General features: G+C 26.4%; 2 protein-coding genes and 1 long non-coding RNA gene across 5 annotated transcripts in view; 2 read left to right on the top strand and 1 right to left on the bottom strand.

Annotated features, from left to right (window-relative positions):
- AspRS-m (aspartyl-tRNA synthetase, mitochondrial) overlaps positions 1-14,078 on the top strand; it is a 49,127-nt gene extending 35,049 nt beyond the window's left edge. For 2 of the 3 annotated variants that reach the window (XM_087150262.1, XM_087150264.1), the window contains one exon: positions 12,806-14,078. In XM_087150262.1, the coding sequence (XP_087006388.1) occupies positions 12,806-12,812 (7 nt within the window). In that variant the 3' untranslated portion in view covers positions 12,813-14,078. Of the gene's footprint in view, positions 1-7,909; positions 7,929-12,805 lie in introns of those variants that run through there. The other variant, XM_087150263.1, reaches the window with a different exon arrangement.
- LOC107446935 (outer dynein arm-docking complex subunit 3) lies at positions 970-14,115 on the bottom strand. The gene is made up of 13 exons (XM_043039209.3): positions 13,977-14,115; positions 12,781-12,900; positions 12,517-12,638; positions 11,012-11,089; positions 10,558-10,737; positions 8,270-8,374; positions 7,202-7,432; positions 6,695-6,832; positions 6,056-6,216; positions 4,213-4,375; positions 2,739-2,876; positions 2,033-2,102; positions 970-1,141 (listed from the first exon to the last, which is right to left on the bottom strand). The coding sequence occupies exons 2-13, from the start codon at positions 12,896-12,898 to the stop codon at positions 1,017-1,019; spliced, it is 1,629 nt and encodes a 542-aa protein (XP_042895143.1). The 5' UTR covers positions 12,899-12,900; positions 13,977-14,115; the 3' UTR covers positions 970-1,016.
- Positions 14,116-17,231: 3,116 nt separating this feature from the next.
- Positions 17,232-19,536, top strand: LOC147806136 (uncharacterized). Its single transcript, XR_015428730.1, has 3 exons — positions 17,232-17,324; positions 17,891-17,932; positions 19,400-19,536. It is a non-coding gene; the product is annotated as an uncharacterized LOC147806136 (long non-coding RNA).
- Positions 19,537-20,053: the final 517 nt, after the last annotated feature.

The following is a 20,053-nucleotide window of genomic DNA, read 5'->3' on the forward strand; positions in this document are numbered from 1 at the left end:
TCCAAATTCCTTGTTGGATAATAGAGCTATTTTCAATTTCATAACTTTTTTAATCTAATTGAAAAAGATTGAAAAAAAGTGGTTTAAGAATTATAACATTTCTGGCTTGTGTTGGGAGTAGTAAAATATCTTTGACTACTGAAACATATTAACAGTTATTGAGTAATTGTGATGGTTAGTTTACATTTAAGAATATTAAAAGCTTTAAAATTTTAATACTTTTTGAAAATTTACTGTTGTACCTAATTTTTTACTTGTTAATGCATATGTTATAACTGTAAATAAAATAAGGTAGTCACATTTATATCACTCTTCTAAAAATTTTAAAAATGAAGTGGTTTTACTAGCAGTTTTTTCCCTTTTTTTTAAATAAGTTACATGACTACTTTGAGCCAAATTACAGCCAATTTATTTGGTTTCCAGCAGAAAATACTTAAATTTATTTAATATTGCGAGAAGAAACATTTAAAGTTATTTTCCATTTCGTATCATAATTTACCAAGCATATTTTATCCTTGAACAAAAACAAAGGATACTTTTTTCAAATGTCGTTGTTTCTATTTTATTATGTTACTTTTTTGTCCAGTGTATAGTGTTATTATTTTTCCGTATCTTATTTATGATTTTTGGCAATTTGAAATTTTTCTTACTTTTAATAAGTTTTTGGTTTCAAATTTAGACTATATACATATAATGATTTAAGTTTAAAAAAAACAATATTTAATTACCTTCACATTTAGTACAAAAATTATAAACTCAATAAAAAGTAATAATTTTTTTTTGTATTATTTAATAAATTTAATAAGCAGGCTTTCTCTGTAAGTTAAGTTTCGATACAATACAGTTGTTGCATCGAAATAAAAATTTTTAATCACAAACAAATTTATATTCAACCTTACTGAAAATACTTAACCTTACTGATATCCGCTTTTTCTTAATCTTTGATTTGAATAAATGTTACTGCAAAAGTTCTTTGAAATACCTTTTTAATTGTAAAAGGAATGTATAGTAATATTTTATAACATCATCATTCGACCTCGTCCCTGTTGCTTCTTTTTCATTTCTGCATAAACTTGGGCTTCTTCTTTAAGGGCAGTTCTTTTCTTTTCAAAATCTTCATCATCGCTAGATTCTTCTTCTTCTACAATAAGAAAAAGAAAAAATACATTTTAATTTCTGTGAAAAATGCACATAGTTTTGGCAATTAGCTGTGTAATTTTAGATTAAAGATTAGAATTTAACTATTTATTTAAAAACATTTGATTAGTTATTATATTTACTAGCTAATAATTATGTTAATATTATGTAGCAACTTATAAAATTCTTACCTATTAAAATTACTTAGGTTACTAAGTTTCATTATTGTTTTCTTTGTGACATAAAAAATAAATTAATAATGTAATAAGTTTGTTTATTATGGATTGTGCACAAGTTATAGTTAAGTTGTTTTGATCTAAACGTAATGCAATAAGCAGTTTTTTTAAACATCTTATTGAATTATTTTTAATTCCACTGGAAATGTGCACATACAGCAGCCTAATAAATAATGATAAAAAAATAACTAGCATAAAATATCAGGAAATGAGGAATAAAAATAAAATATTTATAAAACATACAACTTCTTTACAAAGGAGATTTTCAGGAATTAATGTAAAGTTTTTGAAACTCACTGTTAAATAACAGAAACATGTGAAGATTGTTTTGATGCAATATTATAAAAACTGAAACATTAAAGCCCCAGTTAATCCAAAGTCAATTAGGATGGGAAATAAATTTTTTTATGTTTTTAAGAAAGTAGAAAAGCCTATGAGATTTTTAAAATATTTATGCGAATTGTAATTTTTTGTTAATCACATATATTTAGGACATGCTTTAACAATATGAACACTTTATAGCTTGTGTGTTATTTGTAAGTAACTGCAAACTTCACAATATTTAAAAATTTTTTTGAATGTTTAGGATTGTTTTTTTTTATATATAAATAAAAATAATTAAAATTAGATTGAATGATTAAAATTAATAAATCATTTACCTGTTGCCTTCAATTTTCTAGCTGCTCCCGCAGAGGGCACTAGTTTTGGAGGCTCAATTTTTTGTAGGAACTAATAGGAAAGAACTTGATTAGTAATCACTGTTCATAATATTTGTTTCTTTAATATAAATTGTTAAACAACATTTAAATCAATACCATTATTAAATGAAAAGCTATTACCCCAAAATTCTTGCTTTTTACAATATTAAAAAAAGTAATGTAATACTAATCAAATACTATTAAAATATCAGCATTATGTAAAAAAAAAATTATAGTATGATTATCGTGTCTTTTGTAAACATATTTTCTTTATAGAAATGTTATGGTCAAAATAATTTTAAATCAAACATTAAAGTATGCATTATACTAAGTCTTTATCTGTTTGAAAAATCTCTAAAATTTCATAAATAGATTTTCTGCTGAATTTGCTTAAAAAATATTTGTCATCTTTTTATTTGAGATATTACATCATTATATTTTCCTTAAAAATTGTTGAGCAACTTATATTTTAAAAAAAGATATACTTTTTTATAATTATAGTTTTTATTACTATATGTAAATAACTGAAAAAAGTTAAGATTTAATAAATATCTGTTGTTAATCTCAAAAACAAATTTCCATCTTATCCAAATTATTTTTCTTGAGATCATTTTAAAAATGCATAATAACATCTGCAATTGAATTTAGTGAAAGAATTTATATATACTTGTTCATCCTTTAATTTAGCTTTGAGTTCCTCTAAATCTTGATCTTTCAATGTATCAGAAATTCTCTCCAAGTATTGTTCAATTTTCGAAACTATGACTATGGCTTTTGCATCTGGAGCTGTTTCCTCTTCATTACTCTATAATGATATCATGTTTTTTTTAATCTTCTCAAAAAACGTATTTATAACGTAATGTTTTTAGTGTTTGTGTGTATTTTGTGTTTTATTACAATTATCTAAGCAAACTTAAATGCAAATTAGTGTTAAAATAAATTCCTTCATCTTAATAAATATTTTTTATCCCTCTAATACAAAAAATAAAATGAAAGTTTACATGTCTATAAAACAATTGTGAAATTATTGCAATAGGATTCATAATCAGTGGTTTCTTTACCCTATAACTGAACATTTGTCTAATAGATGTTAACATAAAGCTTTAACATCTTTAAAAATGATCTCTAATTTTACCAATATTTTCACATAAATATATCAGTATTTTTAACTGCTTTGTATTAGTTTTTTTTGGAGAAAAAGAAAATGCAAAATAATTTTATAATTTGTTTTGTTTATTCTGTAATATTTTTCTGTTCTATTATACTTTTTTTATTTTTTATCAACTACATAATTCTTCAAGTGTCTTAAAGCTAAAATATATTTCTTTATTTATGTACTAAGTTCACAGTATAAAATGTTATTCTTAACTAAAATTTGAAATTTCCAAATGTCATAAGAGGTTAAGTTGAATTTTTAATTTTTTACAAGCGAAAAAAGAATCATTTTGATCAACTGTTCACTATACTGAGTTTGCTTAAATGATCTCCAGAGGGGATGGGTCCAAATAATTTAAAATATTGTCTTTTCATATAGCTACTTACAGAAGAATTAATTGAAATTCCACTTTTTCAAAATATCTTAAAAAAAAATATCTGTATTGCATCATTTCCTGTTTCAATGTCATATCAGTAGTGTTACGTGCAAAACACTTATCCAGTCTGGTCTTAGCATTCAACATAAAAATGCTTACACAAAACTTGACAAACTTAAGATATTTTCTTTTCCTATGCCAAATAGATAAAACAAATCATTCTGACAATTCCTGCTATGCAGGTGTTTTCTTAGGATAATAATTGTTGGAACAATTATTAGACATATTTATTAGGTACAATAATGATATGCCAATTCAAAATAACTCTGGTAATTAAGGAGGCAGTTAGTTTAAACTGATTTGTTTGACATAAGTAAAAGAAATATAAAAATACATACTTAATAGATTATGAGTCAAATGATTTAATTATAGGGTACCACTGATTTAAGTTTAGTTATCTAGAATTAAATTAATTATTTTACTAAACTTAGCATTTTTTTTAAAACATCACTTTTTATAATATTTTTCTCAATTATTTTTTTACATTTTATTTTATTATTTTTTTATTTGTTTACATTTTTGCTTTAAGAAACGTACTATACTTACTACCTCTTTCAAATACTTTTCCATGAGTTGAAGCTGTTGCCATAAGCCAGATTTTATATCTGCATACAAAGTTTTTATTCTCTCAAGTTCAGCCTCAGCCATTTCTCTCCTCTTCAATTGTTCTTCCTGTTTAGATTCTGCTTCTTTTAGTCTTTGTTCTAAAACTCTAAATTTAAAAGGAGAAATTATTAATGTATGAGAATTTTATTAGCTATTTTATTATTCATTGTTTTGTGTTTGTGAAAGACAGTAGAACACTGATTATTTGACGCTCTTGGTTTTCCAATACCTCTCCAGATGCATAACCCAACATATCTCAGGAAATTAATTAATTCAAAATATTTTTAACCTGTATATTGTGATTTTTCAGAATCGTAAATAATACTGATTGAATGTTATTCAAAATCTCTTGAAAACTAAATAAAGATGTGTGATTCATATATATTGCGTGAATATAGATTGAGATTCAAAATAATTCTTGTATATGAATTGATATTTGATTCATCAAACGTGTAAAAACAAATCATAATGACGATTTTGTACATTTCAATGTTGCGTTAAAAAGAAACTGTTTATTTATATGAGTCGTTGCATTATGAAGCTACCATTTCAAATACTGTTGTGTAACTTGTTTTATAATGTTTTTATTGTTGTTTCTTATGCCACACTAACTGTTTAATTAGACTTAATTAAAAATCTAATAAGTTCTAGTGTTAGCTTCTATTAACTGACATAGTCTTTACTCTAACTATTTGTGTATGCATTTATTTCTAGGGAATTACGCCTGCCGAAAATTTCCAATGTTAAGCTGTTAAACTGAAAAAATGTTAAGCTGAAATTAAAGAGCATGTTTGAAAACCTTGGATAGAGTATAAATTAGGCCCCAGATCTGCCCCTAGTTGCCCTAGGGCCCAATGAGTTTTAGTTTATTTACTTTTAAGCTAACAAAAACTTTCCAGTATTCATGGTACATCCACCTTCTACCAGAGAGATCCAGGTTCTAATCCCGGCTGGGAGGATTAAATTTCAACTAATTTTTTTTCCTTAAAAGGTTGATAACTATTTAATGTTTAATTTAATTTAAAAATTTTAAAAACAAAGAAAATATAGATATTCAATTTTTTTAATTAAAATATATGGATAATTTCAAAAAATTTTAATTAAAAATATAAATTAAAATTTTTTGATTTTTTTTTTTAAAAATTATCCATAAACTTCAATTAAAATTAATAATTTAATAATTTTTTGTTTCACAAAAAATTTACTTTAAAAAAATATATCAATAAAGAAATAATAATTTTGAAATTGCATAAATAAATAGTTATCAACTTTTCAGAAAAGAAAATTAAAGACAAAATTCTGTCCTACCAGCTGAGATTAAACCCTGGATCTCTCTGGCAAAAGTGGAACAGCCTAATTGTTATACCGCGAATACATATCAGCTTAAAGGTTTCGTTAGTTTAAAAGTAAATAACCTGGTGGCTAATTTGTACTCTATCCAAGGTTTTCAATAATACTCTTTAATTTAAGCACAACTTTGTTTTAATATGAATTTTTAAGAAGTGTACTTCCCTAGTAAGTTAAAAATTCAAACTGTCATGTATCTGACATGAATTTAAAAGAATGAGCATAAAGGTAGCATTTAAGCTATTGAATAAACAATGCGCTTCTTACAAAATATTGAAGCCAAATATTTTCTGCTGAACATTCTTGCTTAGAAAAAAATTCTATCCTATTTTTCATGAAAATATAAAATTGAATTGAACAATTTTGAATCCTTTTTAACATTTAAACATGAGACGTGCAAGAATTATATATGACGTATAAAAATTCCCTAAATACTTACACTTGAGGTGTAGACAACTTTGCACCTCGTAAACTCTCATTTTTTATTCGAAGCTCTGCAGCTTCGTCTTTCAAATCATTTAACCTCTGCTCTGCACTTGCTAATAGTTGTGATAGCTCTTCTTCTGTTGCTTTTTGGGAAATAAATCTTGCTTCTGCATCCTAAAAAAAAATTCCACATAACTGAAAGAAAATTGATTTAGATTTTTCTTATAATTTATTTTATGAAGTGAAAAGATTAGTTATTTGTTGAAAAAATTGCTTTTGAAGAAAAGCTTGATATTTATAGAGGCAGTAGCACTGTTGTACAATAGTTTCTGGAAAGTTTAATTTTATTCAACAAATTAATGAAGTAAATAAAAAATGAGTTATGAAGTAAGTAAAAAAAAAATAATAGAACATTTGTGTATTTATATACAATATAATATCTATGTGTCTTGTATAAAATATTTCTTTTAACCCTTTAACAAAATACAATTCTGGGTGTACATTTTTTTTTGGTACAATAGACTGATTTTTTCACAAGTTATTTAAAAGAATTACTGCTTTACTATCAAAGGGTTAAAGCTAAAGTCATAACTACTATACTGTTGTTTTATTCTAAAAACCTTCTGATAAATAAGTCATAAAGGCAGCCTACATTAATATCAGAAATTCCTATGGCTTCTTTTATCTTCTCAAATGCCTTATGAAGATTTTCCAGTTCAGATTCTTGACTAGCTCTTAATTTTCGCCATTCTTCAGCAGCTTCTGATTCTCTAAGTTCCATTGATTGCATCTGAAAATTACAATAATTGAAATTAAAAAATGTGCCCAGTTTGTATAATAAACTAACGTTTTCAATTAATTAAAAATTAAATAATATACCAAAAATAAATATATGTAAGTTTAGAATATGATATATGTCATTTACTGACATAATTTTATCATATAAACATTTTCTCAAACTAAAAATAGGAAAGATTTTCGAAATTTTATTTTTGGAAAGCTTCTAGATCTATATAACACTTTTTAAAAATTACAAAAACTAGGGGTAAGGAATTTAAATAAGTTGATAGTTATCACAATGATGTATCACAAAATATACCGGAACTTATAGGTTGTCTTTTATAACGGTTGTTAAAGGAAAATTAAATTTTAAATTTACTTCAGTGGTGATTTGTTTTGGTTTCAAAGCTTTGCTGTATTCGCTGACTATGCGTTCTTTTTCTTGTCTGGCTTTTAAAGCTTCAGCTTCTGCTTTTGTCAGTTCTTTTCGAGCCATCTCTCGTCTTTCATGAGCCTTTTCTTCACTTGCCATGAGTTTGTTGAGATCCTCTTTCTGCTCTCGAGATTTTTCTTCGAGTTCTTCAAGTAAGGTAGGGTAAACTAATAGTTCCTATGGGAGACAAATTTTAAAATAAAATTGTTTGTCATTTATGAATGAAAAAAAGGAAATCTAATTCATTAAAAAAAAATGAAAAGGTGATTTCAGTTCATTTTTTTATGAAATTAAACTCATTCATTGAAAGTTAGAAATATTTTACAATGTGCATTTGACTTTTTGAGAACACCCTCAAAACAATAACATCTTCAGTTGATACATGTGACCCAAATTAAGTGCAAAAAAGAAACTGAAGTAAAATTTAAAAACTATTTGGTTATATCAGTGTTTCAAACAACAGCTATGAAATAATAACCATAAAAATTATTTTCATAACAATAAAAAAAAATCAGTACAAGCCACTCATTACAAGAAATAAGGCTAAGATGCCTGCCTGATTTTTTTTTTCCTTGCTTGGTTTGTAATCAATTTTTAGACGTTTAATTCAGTGTTCATATCAAATCTCTCAGTTAATGTTTAATTTTATTTTAGATAATTATGTAAGAATTTTCAAGAAATGGATAAGGCATACTTTGCACTATGTAGACTAATAGAATAAAGCAAAAAACGATATGAATAAAGCACAAATAAAATTACAGAAATGGATATTCGTAAGTCAATTTCGTACTTTTAATTGTGTTTTATTCATTGCATTGTGCTTTACTATATTTAGTTGAGACAAATTTTCTGTATTCTCTAAGCATGCTCATGTATGAAATTTTCAAATTATTTTATGCATAAATTTTTGAGAATTAGACTTATGATATAAAGGTTAAAGTCAAAATAGCATTACTTTCCTTAGTTAATTGAACAAAATATTTTATTACTCAAGAATATTTAGAGAAGACCCACTCTTTGTAATTGCTCCCGTATTGCTTTGTATTTTGACTGTATAATTTGGCATTCTATTAAATTCTTTTCAACCTTTTGATAATCATTCTCCATCTCTCGAACTCTCTGCAAATATAAAAATAAAATTAACACAAATGTTTCAACATCTAAGTTAATTAATATGTATCTAAAACAAATAAAACATATTTGTCTTAGTTTTTTTATGATCTCTTAAAAAGTGCTTATTCAATTACTTCTTAAAACTGGACAATTTATAAATGTTTAAATAGTAGTAAAGACTTATATGTGGACAAGAAGAAAACTAAATCAATAAGATTAAATCAAAAGAATTTTGATATTCTTTAAAAATTGGAAGTCTAGAAATTAATGTTTTTTATTTAATTAGTTTGGCAAACATTTTGACAAAAAAAAATCAACAAAGACATAACATAAAACAAAAAATTTAAGCAAGGGGTGCCTCTTCAAGCAGTGGTTCTCAAAGGTGTTCCATGGAACCAAAGAGTTCCTTGGGTAGGTCACAGGTGTTCCATGAGTTACAACTTTTTTTAATCAGTTATTATTTTTGAAACCTGTAAATGCAATAAATATTTTTTTTTAATATTTATGTTATTTTTATGAAATTTTGTGAATTAAGTAAAATGCCTGTAAGAAAGAAAAAGCAAATTTAAAAATAGTTTTTTTTTCAATAAGAATAAATTGAATGAATTACTAAAATGATAAAGTCTCAAAAAAGAAGTACTGATGGTATTCTTTAATTTCTCATCGAACTTTAAAATGAAGTAACCAATTTTAAATATAAAGAATTATGTTTGATTTATGTATACGTCAGTAACTATTAGACTAAACGTTGCTGCAGACTTGCAAATTTAACTGCCGAGCATTAAACCAAATTTTAAGACAGTTATTTTAGTGCAACTTAATTTTTAGCATGTACACAACTGCTGATGAACTTTTTTTAAATGTCACGTTTCCGTTAAAATTAGTTCGATCGCTTAGGGTTCCATAACTGAAATTTTTTTTAATCGTTGTGTCAAAGGACTGCGTAAACTATAACGTTGATATAGTTTATGAAGTTCTCAAAAAATAAATCATAACAATAAGTAATAAAGGACTACACAAATATTAATTTAAACAAAAATATTTTTTTAAAGAAAATTTTACTAAATTGCACTACTATAAAATATAAAAAAGAAAAACCTGTTACTAATTTGATATTATTTATTCACATTTTTAAACGACTGCAATCTATTTTAAAATTGCATTATGTAAAAGCATTATGGCAACAAAAACTTATAAGAAAATGAATTATATTTTAAATATCTATACATATATACTGTAGTTTAAAAGGCACAAATTTATGACTACTCAGTAATTCATGCCTCGATTTTACATACATCAAGGGGCTGCGCCGTGTACTCATGGGGAGGAAAAAATATAAACTAAAATATCTGTAACATATTTGTTTAAAGTCTAAATTTTTACTCTTTTTATATGGATCCATGATATCAATTAGACCTATGCGGAACCTTCGCTATAGACTTCTTCCGGACATCCTTTGAATATATATATATATTTTTTTTGTAGGAACCTTAAGATAATGGATCACTTATTTGAATCCCGTTAGATTTTCACCTAGTTTATAAAAATCGATGTAATAATTTTTTCTCCTTTCTTCGAACTAAATTTGCACTGATAGCATAAAATTTATTAAATTATTATTTTGATTTTATTTTCAAATAGTGAATGATCGTTAAATGTTTATGAGGTATAAAAATGTAAAGATTTTGGGATTTAAGATAAACCCAATTAAATAACCATGTAAAAATATTTAAGAATATCCTATTTTTATTTTTTATGATTTCTATGAATGGAAATGAGTAAAACGCTGCCTTCAGGAGCCATGCCTTGCATTTATCTATATGATTAAAACAGAAAACAATATTTTTTAATTTGCAACACTAAATGCTTTTTTTTTGAAAAAAAAATTTTATTATTAAGGAACAAAATTATTTTTTGGATAACACTGGCGTATATTGTTTATTCAAAAGCAAGAAATGTAAGGCAGCTCTGGACCTGAAAATTGTCAACAAAAAAAAGCACTACATAATATTTTAAGTCACAAATGGCAATAAAAGGAGATATGTTAAAGGAAATTTTTTGACTACAAATAAATTAGTTGGAAAATCAACTAAAAAACATTATTGATAAACCGGAAATTCACAACGATCTTGAGAATTACACAAGATAAAACGTATTTAGAAAGTACAGTTAAATAACTATCAACTTACTCGTTCTGTTTCTGATTCAGCTCGTTCAAGTTCAAATTCGTTGTACATATTCCAAGCTATATCTCTCGCCTCTTTTTTGTATTTTGCTAATTCTTTTTCCTTCATTTTTATCTCATATGTTAAAGCGTTACTTTTTTTTATAAGATCCAACACTTTGCCGTCCAGAATTTCTACAGCTTCCTTAAATAAAGGTTATTTTAGATAACACAGTTGAAGTTAGCTGCAATAATAATTTAATTATGTATCTTTAGAAATGAAAAACATTATATGTTACATAATCGCAATTATGATTCCAATAAATAAAATCATCATACCATTCTTGAAATTTTGTTTTTTTATTTATAAATTATGCATTTTTGTGCAAAAGGACTTTTTTGAAATGTTAACAATAAAGTGTATAAAAACATTTTAATTCTATCCTCTTATTGCAATATATATTGGAATAAGACCTTACCGGACCTGTTTTTCTTGCGAGAATTCCAATTTCTCGTGAATGTCTCCTAAAAGATTCTGCAATGACATCCTCATCGCCCTAAAAAAATTTTTTTTTAAAAAAAAAGAGAGAAAGAAACAACATTAGGATTTTGTTCTGCTCTAGAGTATTTAAGCAACAGAGAAAATAACTACAATGAAGAAGTTGTGATCTATTGTAACTTCTTGAATTTCATAAAACACTAAAAAATATTGTTAATTTAAGCTTACTTAATAGATAAATGAAAAAAATGAATATATACCTCGTTAGTTTTAAAAGAATAATGTTCGAATTAATTTGAGCAACATTAAATTTGATTGTTATGCTTTTTCGTATACTAAAAATAAAAAATATCTTTTTTTTACTATAAAAGGCAGACTTTGAAAGATAAGGAGTTAAAGAGGCTCTGGTTTTTATATCAAGTTTTATGTGTACTATTTATTTTATGTCTAGCGTAATGTTATACTATTTTATGTGAGTAGTATTTCAAAAAGTAATTTTCTCTATTTATAAAAATAGGAGGAAAATTTGTAGTTTATAAAAATAGTTAAAGGCATTCTAAAAAACAATCTCTGTGCATGTTTTTTTTTTTTTTTCTCAAAAAGAAAAACTAACAAAAAATGATTAATTTATAAATAACTTGAAAGCTTTTTTCTATAATTTAAACTGAAAATCATGAAAAAATAAACATTTAAAGATATGTTTTTTTTTTTTAAAAAGCGAATATTTGTTTTAAAAAATTTATTAATATGTCCCCTAAAAAAGATACTCATAAAAATTTTACCAGTTGAGAATAATCCTAACCGAGTAAATATTTGTATAATAGTAATCATAATGATACTTATAAACACAGATAATTTTACTAGAGTGTAATAATTATTTAAACAGTGAATTAGTGTTTTTCAAAATGGATTATGTATAAAAAAAGGAGTGTTTGTAGGGATGGCGGCTTATTTTATCAAAGAGGGCTCATCTATTGGGTGAAAGGGGCAGGTAGCATTAAAAAAAAAAAACGCTTAGGGAGAACATTGTATGCATATATATATATATATATATATTACTACTTACATTTTTAAAATTTCTACCCTTTTCAAACATTTTACGAATGTCTCGAAAATTCTCTCCATGAATTGTTGAACAAGAACGAAAGGAATTATAAAGTTAAAAGCGTTCTGCTTTGGAATCGAGGATTTATTTCCATCAAGTTTCACGATTATTTACACAGTACTGGCAATGCGAAAAAAATATATAACAAGGTTTCATAATTAATAATAAAACAGATGAAAACTGAGGACCAAATTGATAGACGCCTGAGTAAATTTTTCAGTTGGAATGATCTGATATACCACAAAATGCATTTTTTAAATTTCCAACAACGTCATCTGTTCACGAAAATATTATTACTAATTATTGTGTAAATATGTAAAAAAAAAAAAATCGCTTCCTTAGCAGATTGCTGCAACTAACTTAAACAAAAAATAAATTACTTCTAGGCCTTTGTTTCGTCTAATCTGTAAATCTTGAACTTGTACTCTAAGTTTCTTAATTAACTCTTCATTATCTTTAATTTTCTTATTGCTTTCTTCTATTTCGGCTCTTTCTTCTGATTCTGAAATATATATCATAAGGCCTTGAAATAATTACTTTCTATACAACATTTTACGTTTCGGGCATTTCTTAATATACAACTCTTTATATTTACAAGTAAAAATATTTTTTGCATAAATTAGTTATAAGATTAGTTTAGTTACCTAATAGCTGAATTCTTTGTTTTAGATGTTGAACGTCTCCTTGCAATTTAAGAATTCTAGCTTCAGCTTCTTTCACAGCTTGAAGAGGGTCCTTTTCTGTTGGTTTCTCCTCTGCCATAACTAAATCAATTTTTATAATAATGAAACCATTTTTGTTAACTAGTTAATAGAGCATTAAATCAAGGCAATTTCTTGTGTTTTTATTCAAAATAGTTGATTAGTGTTTTTGCTCCGAATACTGTACTTCGTAAGTTAAAATTACTTTTCAAATGTTTTACAGCTAAATTATTAAATACTCCTTAGAAAAATGCAGGAAGATTTTGTTCCGAAATAAACGTTTAAGTCAATAGTTAAAAGAACATTATAAGATTGTCCCAATTATAGAATCGTTTGCTCAAAATGTTATTATTTAATTTTAATCATTTTGATATTAGCCTTACCGTCAAATAGGCTAATTACTCGGATATTTACAAAATATCGAAATGAAACTTTTCTAGTTTTTTTATTTGTCGCATAAAGAACACATATGGTTCAAAACTTAGCTTTCTGGCTTCATGGGAAGTATGAGAATTAGTGATAAGTGAATGAAAGCTTAGCCTATGATAATATTGCGCTTGTAGATTGCTAATAGATAAAAATATCGCGGATATTGAAATTTTGTTTCACTTTTTGGATAAAATGCTTGATTTGGTTTCACACAACATTTATTACCCCTTACGTCTATATATTAAAAATTTTGCTATAACAAATCTTTATAACTTTGTTTGAATTTTAGATAGTGTATTTCAACTTGGTTTCCTATTGTCCTTTTCACTAGTTGTTTCAGGATCATAAATTAGAGACGATTGCCGTAAGAAAGGAAATTCTAATCTCATCTTGTATCCCTAATGCCGGTTAATTTCAACTAAAAAGTTTGTCCCTTTATTTTAATTTAGAGCAAGGCAATATTGTTATCAATTATAGTCTATATGTGCTTAATGTGATGATTATATCTATACTAAGCTTTCCCAGTTTACTAAAATTATAAAATTGAAAAACTTAATTCTGGTTATATTTTGAAAAGTCCTACAGGATTTAATTGTGGTTTTTATATTTAAAAAAAAAATTAAATAAAGTTATAAAAGTAACTAGTAAAGTTTTTCAGCTTTTGAGTAATTAAATAATATTATTAAGAGACATTACTTCAATGTGCTTACCTGTATCAAAAGAAATATTTCATTTATGTAGATGATAGGAAAGTTCCTATAAGCTATTTAGAATTGTTATTAAAAAAGGTTAATGAGGCATGAAGTCCTTTACAATTTATTATGTTTTGTTTAATAACTTGCTTATATCTCGCATCTTCCTAACAAACGATCTAATTCTTGATTTAAGAATTTTTTTTTTTGCCTTTGGCGATGGCGTGGAGACTGATGGTAGAAATAAAGAATCGTTGCTGTAGCAACCGTTGCAATCAAGAAACACAGCCAAGAACTTCAGCAGCAGATATATATAATGGAAACTATCTATCCGATTTACATTTAGTTTTTATTGAACGAGAAATATAACTATGGATGTACCGGGAAACCACCCGGCTAGATTTTCCTTAACCCGGTTATTACCCGTAAATCCGGCAATTTTACCGCGTATCCAGCGACTGATAACACTTGTTTACATCTATGCTCGAAGCAATCATATTCAGATTTAAAGCAACCTTAAAACTATTCAATAATAATAATAGTTGCAGTTTCGGAAATCTATAATCCAAGCATTCCTCCAGTTTCTTAATAATAATTAAAAGAAAAAGAAAAAAAAACTGAAATAACTGGTTTAGGCACGGAAAATTTGTTCTTGTGGGGATTTTTTATTTTAGGAAACATTGATGAAGTGAAATATGTTCGGTAGAGGAGCCCGCTATAGTGCAAATTCAGAAATCTAACACGGAGAACTATTTTAACTTTATTAATATGATAGTTAAATTAATACAAAATTAGAAATCAGGAATTGATATTTATTTTAAGTTAATAAAATCATCACGAATAAAATTCAAATATTAACTTACTAAATAAAATATTTTACGTGTGTAATGCTCTCACCCCCAAAAATATGCTTCAGCAAATGAGTAAATGCAATATGTTTTTAATAATTCGTGTTTTTGTAAGTTTAAAATTTTATTGACGCTTCATGAACAAATATATATATATATATATATATATATATATATATATATATATATATATATATATATATATATTACAAATGGCACATTAATTATCATAATGCTATTACTAATTTAGATATTATTGAAGATTAATTTCTTAATAAAAGCATAAAGTAATGAAAATAAGTTATAACCAAGCTAATTTTTTTTTAACAAATGTTTGATAAAAAAAAATTTCAGAAGTACTCGTTTTAAAGGAAAATCTTTTTCCTAACAAACTTGTAAAGGAGGTAGGTTTAACCCCTTAACGATCGGTTAATTTTCAAGAAAAGTCATAAAAGTGCCTATTTTTTGGCTTTTGTATTTGTATTACGTATTTGATTAGTGCTGCAACTAGTTTAAAATAAACTAACTATCTACAATTAGCTTAAAAATATCCTGGTACTGCCATCAGGTGTGTAAAATGAGAAATTAATTAGTTTTATTCTTATTGGTGCGTTACTACTGAACACTACAGCCCGTCAATATCACGGGAGCGAGAAATAGAGGGCGAAAACTCACCCAGTCATTTTCACGGGAGCGAGAAGGAAGGGGTTAAAGGAAAATAATCTTTTTATTTTTACATAACTCAACAAAAAATTCCTTTGGAATCATGTTATTTCATTTTCAGTATAAGATGATTTACGTTTATATAGAGAAGAAACGACCATCTGTAAATTTAAACAATAAACTAATAGGTAGGTATTTCATTCACGTCGAACTAAAGCTGCACAATGGGCTATTGGTGGTTGTCAGGTAAGCATCTCTGAGGATGATCCGAAGACATGCCATCGCAATTTTGATCCTCCGCTTTGGTAGACCAACAACCTGCGCGTGAAGTCGAGCATTTGACGGTAGAAATGTTTAACGAAGTCCGATACCAAGCACCCTCAATCCCTACGTAGGCTAACCGCCCTATTGGAAAAAAATCTTAAAACCAGTATCAAAAACCAGTAAAAATGATACCAGAACCAGTATAACCATACTGGAAATTTTGAAACCAGTATGGCACCATACTGGAAATTTTAAAACCAGTATAGCACCATACGGGAAATTTTAAAACCAGTATAACACCATACGGGAAATTTTAAAACCAGTATAACACCACACGGGAAATTTTAAAACCAGTATAACACCATACGGGAAATTTTAAAACCAATATAGTTCCATACTGGAAAGTGTAAAACCAGTATGGCACTATATCAGAAATTTAAAACCTGTATGGATCATACTGGAAATTTCGACACGAGATATAAAATCGTACTGGAAATTTTTATACCAGTTTTCAAGCATACTGGGAGTTTTAAAGTAGTTTTAAAATATAGCTTCATTCTTAGTAAGTACATATTTTTCTGGAAATCTAACAGTTTTGACATTATCAAACTTCGTTTATTTATTTTTTTTATTATATACTTATTTCAAATACTTAATTTCTTAGATTTTTATTAGAATTCTTTACGTATACGATATAAAGGGCGGTTAAAGCATATATTTTCTATATACATTAATTGAAAAAAATACATATTTAAAAATACTAAAATCATTTTATAATTTTGAAGAAAAAGGAAGTTTTTGAGTAAGATTTTTACACATTTTAATTACTTTAAAATCTGCTTAAAGTCATTTAAATGTTAGTAATTTTCCAAGAAAAGTAATTTAATAATAGATTGTGTTTTTATTCGTTTATCATTTATTTACTCATTTATTTTTTGATTTACAAAATTTATTTTAATCAAAGTCATGATGATAAAAGAATATTATTAATTGTTAAATTTTATTATAAAATGTTTTTATTTATTTATTTATTTATTATATTTGAATTTATTCTGGAACAATGTTATTCCCAACCGAAACTAATTTATCAATTCGAGAAATAAATTAATTAGTTCAGGTTTCAAACAAAAACAACTTCGTAGCAAAGGAAATATGTTTACATAAATTAAAAATTGATATAAAATCTCAACTTTTTATTTTCAAACATAAAACTCTCCTTCATTAATTTATAAATTTCAGTCCGTTTTTGAAATTTGTGATTAATAAATTTAAATCATAAAACAAACTAAACTTTTTTTCGAATGAAATAAATAAATTTGTTTTGTTACTATATAGTTAATTCAATTGAATCTATAAAAGAGAAAAAGAGCGATTAATTCAGAAACGAAAAGACGAGAATCGAATTTTAGTCGTTCGTTAAATCCATCGAGCTAGCGTGAAGCGATGAATTCGTTCGTTAAATCTATATCACGCTAGCTGATCTATACAGCTCAGTTTTTCTAGTTCTTTCCGTTTCTCTGTCTGAACTTCACAGCCAACGAATCTTGTTTACATCATGGAAGCATCGTGGGAAAAATGGCGTTATATTTTAGTAAGTGTATTTTTATCTTTATTTCTTGCTTTTATTTGCATCTTTGTTAGTTACAATAATGTTAAAACGTATGCTTCAGTAATATTTAAAGTAATCAAGACATATATATTATTCTTGAATTATTACTGCATGTGCATTTGATATGGGGTTCATTGCATTGAGACTCCATTGCATGAGAAGAAAGTATTTTTAATGTTTTTTCCTGGGTTTCTTAATGAAACTTTAATTGAAATAATTCTCTTTTTACATAAATTCTCATTAATATCACCGTTATTGACAAATTAATAAATTGTTTGTTTAGTTTTATATAATATTTGGAAACTTCGCGTTATATAATTAAGTGTTAATCTCAAATTCTTTTGTTATTTTTAATGTTTAATTTTATTTTAAAGCATTTAATTATAATTATATTTTATTAACTGTTGGTACCATGAAGTTTCAGTTAAACTAAAATAACATTTTAAAAACAAAGTAGTTGATACTTAAAAGTTTGATATTACTGCCTAGTTAATAGTGTACATATATTTTGTAATTGTATAATTTCTAAATAAATTTTTTTTTTTCAGAAATGATTTGGAAAACAGCCTATTATTTTTATTTCAATAGAGGTATGTTTTTCTTGTTCTTGACATATTCAACACGCAAACTATTATAGAATTTTTTTTAAAAATTCGATAGTTATTTTATCCTTTATAAATCTACATTTAGTGATGTTTCAGAGTCAAGATCCATTACACCAGCTACAACTGTCAAAATGCCTAAAAGATTTTAAGCTTACAAATTTTATTTATTATTTAAAAAAGAAAGACTAGTAGAGATTTGGCTGGGATGGCTGCGAGTTATACTCTTTAAATTGGTCCTGTTCTTTAATGTTTTTGTTTTAATTTCGCCTGGAGGTTTTTTTTTCTTGTTTTAATTTCTCCTTATTGATGCTTTTAAGATGTTTGCGAAATTCCCAGAATTCTGAAAGTTTTAGTTAACAATATCAATAACACATTTTGCTAAAAACATAGCAGTTGGCAGTCCTGAATTCATTATATTTCTTTGTACATAAAAGTGATACAGTGTACATAAAGATATTCAGTTTGTTGATAAATTGAATTAGTGAAGCCTTTTTGCAAGTTTTCATATTATAGTTACAAATTAATTATAAAATGGAACTGAATGCTTCATTGATTTTAATGAATGTAAAAAGTATATGCAGATTTAAATGTTTCAATATTTTTACTTCTAAGTTCTGCCTCTGAAAAGTTCAAATTTTAATTTTATGTTTAAAACCTTTAATATGCTTTGCCATGATAATGTATTTAAATGTTAACCTTTTGACAAAGTTATGAGCTGAACTGTTTAAAAACTATTGTACTGAAACTAAAATGGTCAAAAGTTACTTCAGATCATTCATACTTAAATTTTTGCATGGAGTCACTCTAAAAGTAGGTTGGTAATGTGCTTTCATGATGTGGGCGTTTGTGAATTCTTTTGTGTTGTCAACTAGAAGTGGGTAGTATGAGAGATACCTATGTTAGACATTAACTTCCCTTTATTAGAAATCTCTTTCAAATTACAAAAATAATAAAATTTTGGTGGACCATTATTTTTTCTTACTATTGTCGCGCTGATCTAAGTTTCAATTAGCCAGTTGAAATATTGAGTATATTTATAATTGATTGGTATAGTAGTTGAAAAATATGTAGTATTTGCAATTTTATTTTTCATACTTAATAGTTATTCTGAAAAATTGTTTTTACTGTATAAATTAGTTAAACCCTAATGTATCCCTAAATGTATAAATTAGTTAATTTACTGTATAAACTGTTTATTCTTAATTTAAAATAATTTATTTTAATCTTTTATTTATTTGCAGTCTGTGTATTTCAATATTACTTAATGTTAAAAATGTCTAATGGAATTAGCACTGCAATCTGAAATATTAACTTAATCAGCATTGTAATCTAAAATTTAGCATAAACAGATAAAGCATAATATTAAAAGATAAGGCATGCAATGTCAAAAATGAGATCTTTTGAAATTGTTTAGTTTACAATTAATGTTAATTGAAATTTTGTTTATATTAGGAGCTCTAAATGGAGATATTGTTGCTGGCTCTTTTTTGGTGAAGTGAGATAGATAATTCTACTAAGAAGTCGACATTAAAGAAAAGTGAGGGATCCTGCACAACCAGACAACCTCCAACTAGACTGGAAAAGTGACTGTTGGAAAGTGCATTTTCGTCTCTATCTTCTTTGATATTGAGAAGGCTTACAATCGGACATGGCGGTACGGAATTTTGAAGACACTCTACGACATGGGACTGTCGAAAATTACCCATCTTTCTCAAGAACTTTCTGTCGAAGCGGTATTTTCGAGAAAAGTTGGGAACTACATTTTCTGATGTCTTCAGTCAGGCTGAAGGCGTCCCTCAAGGCAGTGTTTTAAGTGTCATACTCTTCATTATTCATGTATCACAAATCTTGAACGTGCTGCCACCTTCCGTATTTGTTTCACGATATGTTGACGATCCGAACGTGTCATGTACAGGATTTAACATGCGTGTCATTGAACGTCAACTGCAGTTGACTGTGAATAAAATTGTGGAATGGTGTGAAGTCCTACAAATCTCATCCTCTAAAGCAAGATGTCTTTCCATTAAGCTTGGAACGATTGCATGATGCTAGACCTTCACAAGTCCGTCCATTTCATGCTCGCGTGCGCTCAATCATACATGGTTG

Source organism: Parasteatoda tepidariorum, chromosome 8 (genome assembly GCF_982258835.1).
Source record: "Parasteatoda tepidariorum strain Cologne lab strain chromosome 8, Ptep-v5.0, whole genome shotgun sequence".
NCBI lineage: Eukaryota > Metazoa > Arthropoda > Arachnida > Araneae > Theridiidae > Parasteatoda > Parasteatoda tepidariorum.

What these genes read in the sequence shown, in the direction of transcription:
- LOC107446935 (XM_043039209.3), bottom strand. Translation starts at nt 12,898, where the DNA reads ATGGCAGAGGAGAAACCAACAGAAAAGGACCCTCTTCAAGCTGTGAAA. An exon ending in TACGGGAGCAATTACAAAGA is followed by an intron (nt 7,433 to 8,269) that starts GTGGGTCTTCTC and finishes TGTCTCCCATAG; the next exon opens with GAACTATTAGTTTACCCTAC. An exon ending in AAGTTGTCTACACCTCAAGT is followed by an intron (nt 4,376 to 6,055) that starts GTAAGTATTTAG and finishes TTTTAAATTTAG; the next exon opens with AGTTTTAGAACAAAGACTAA.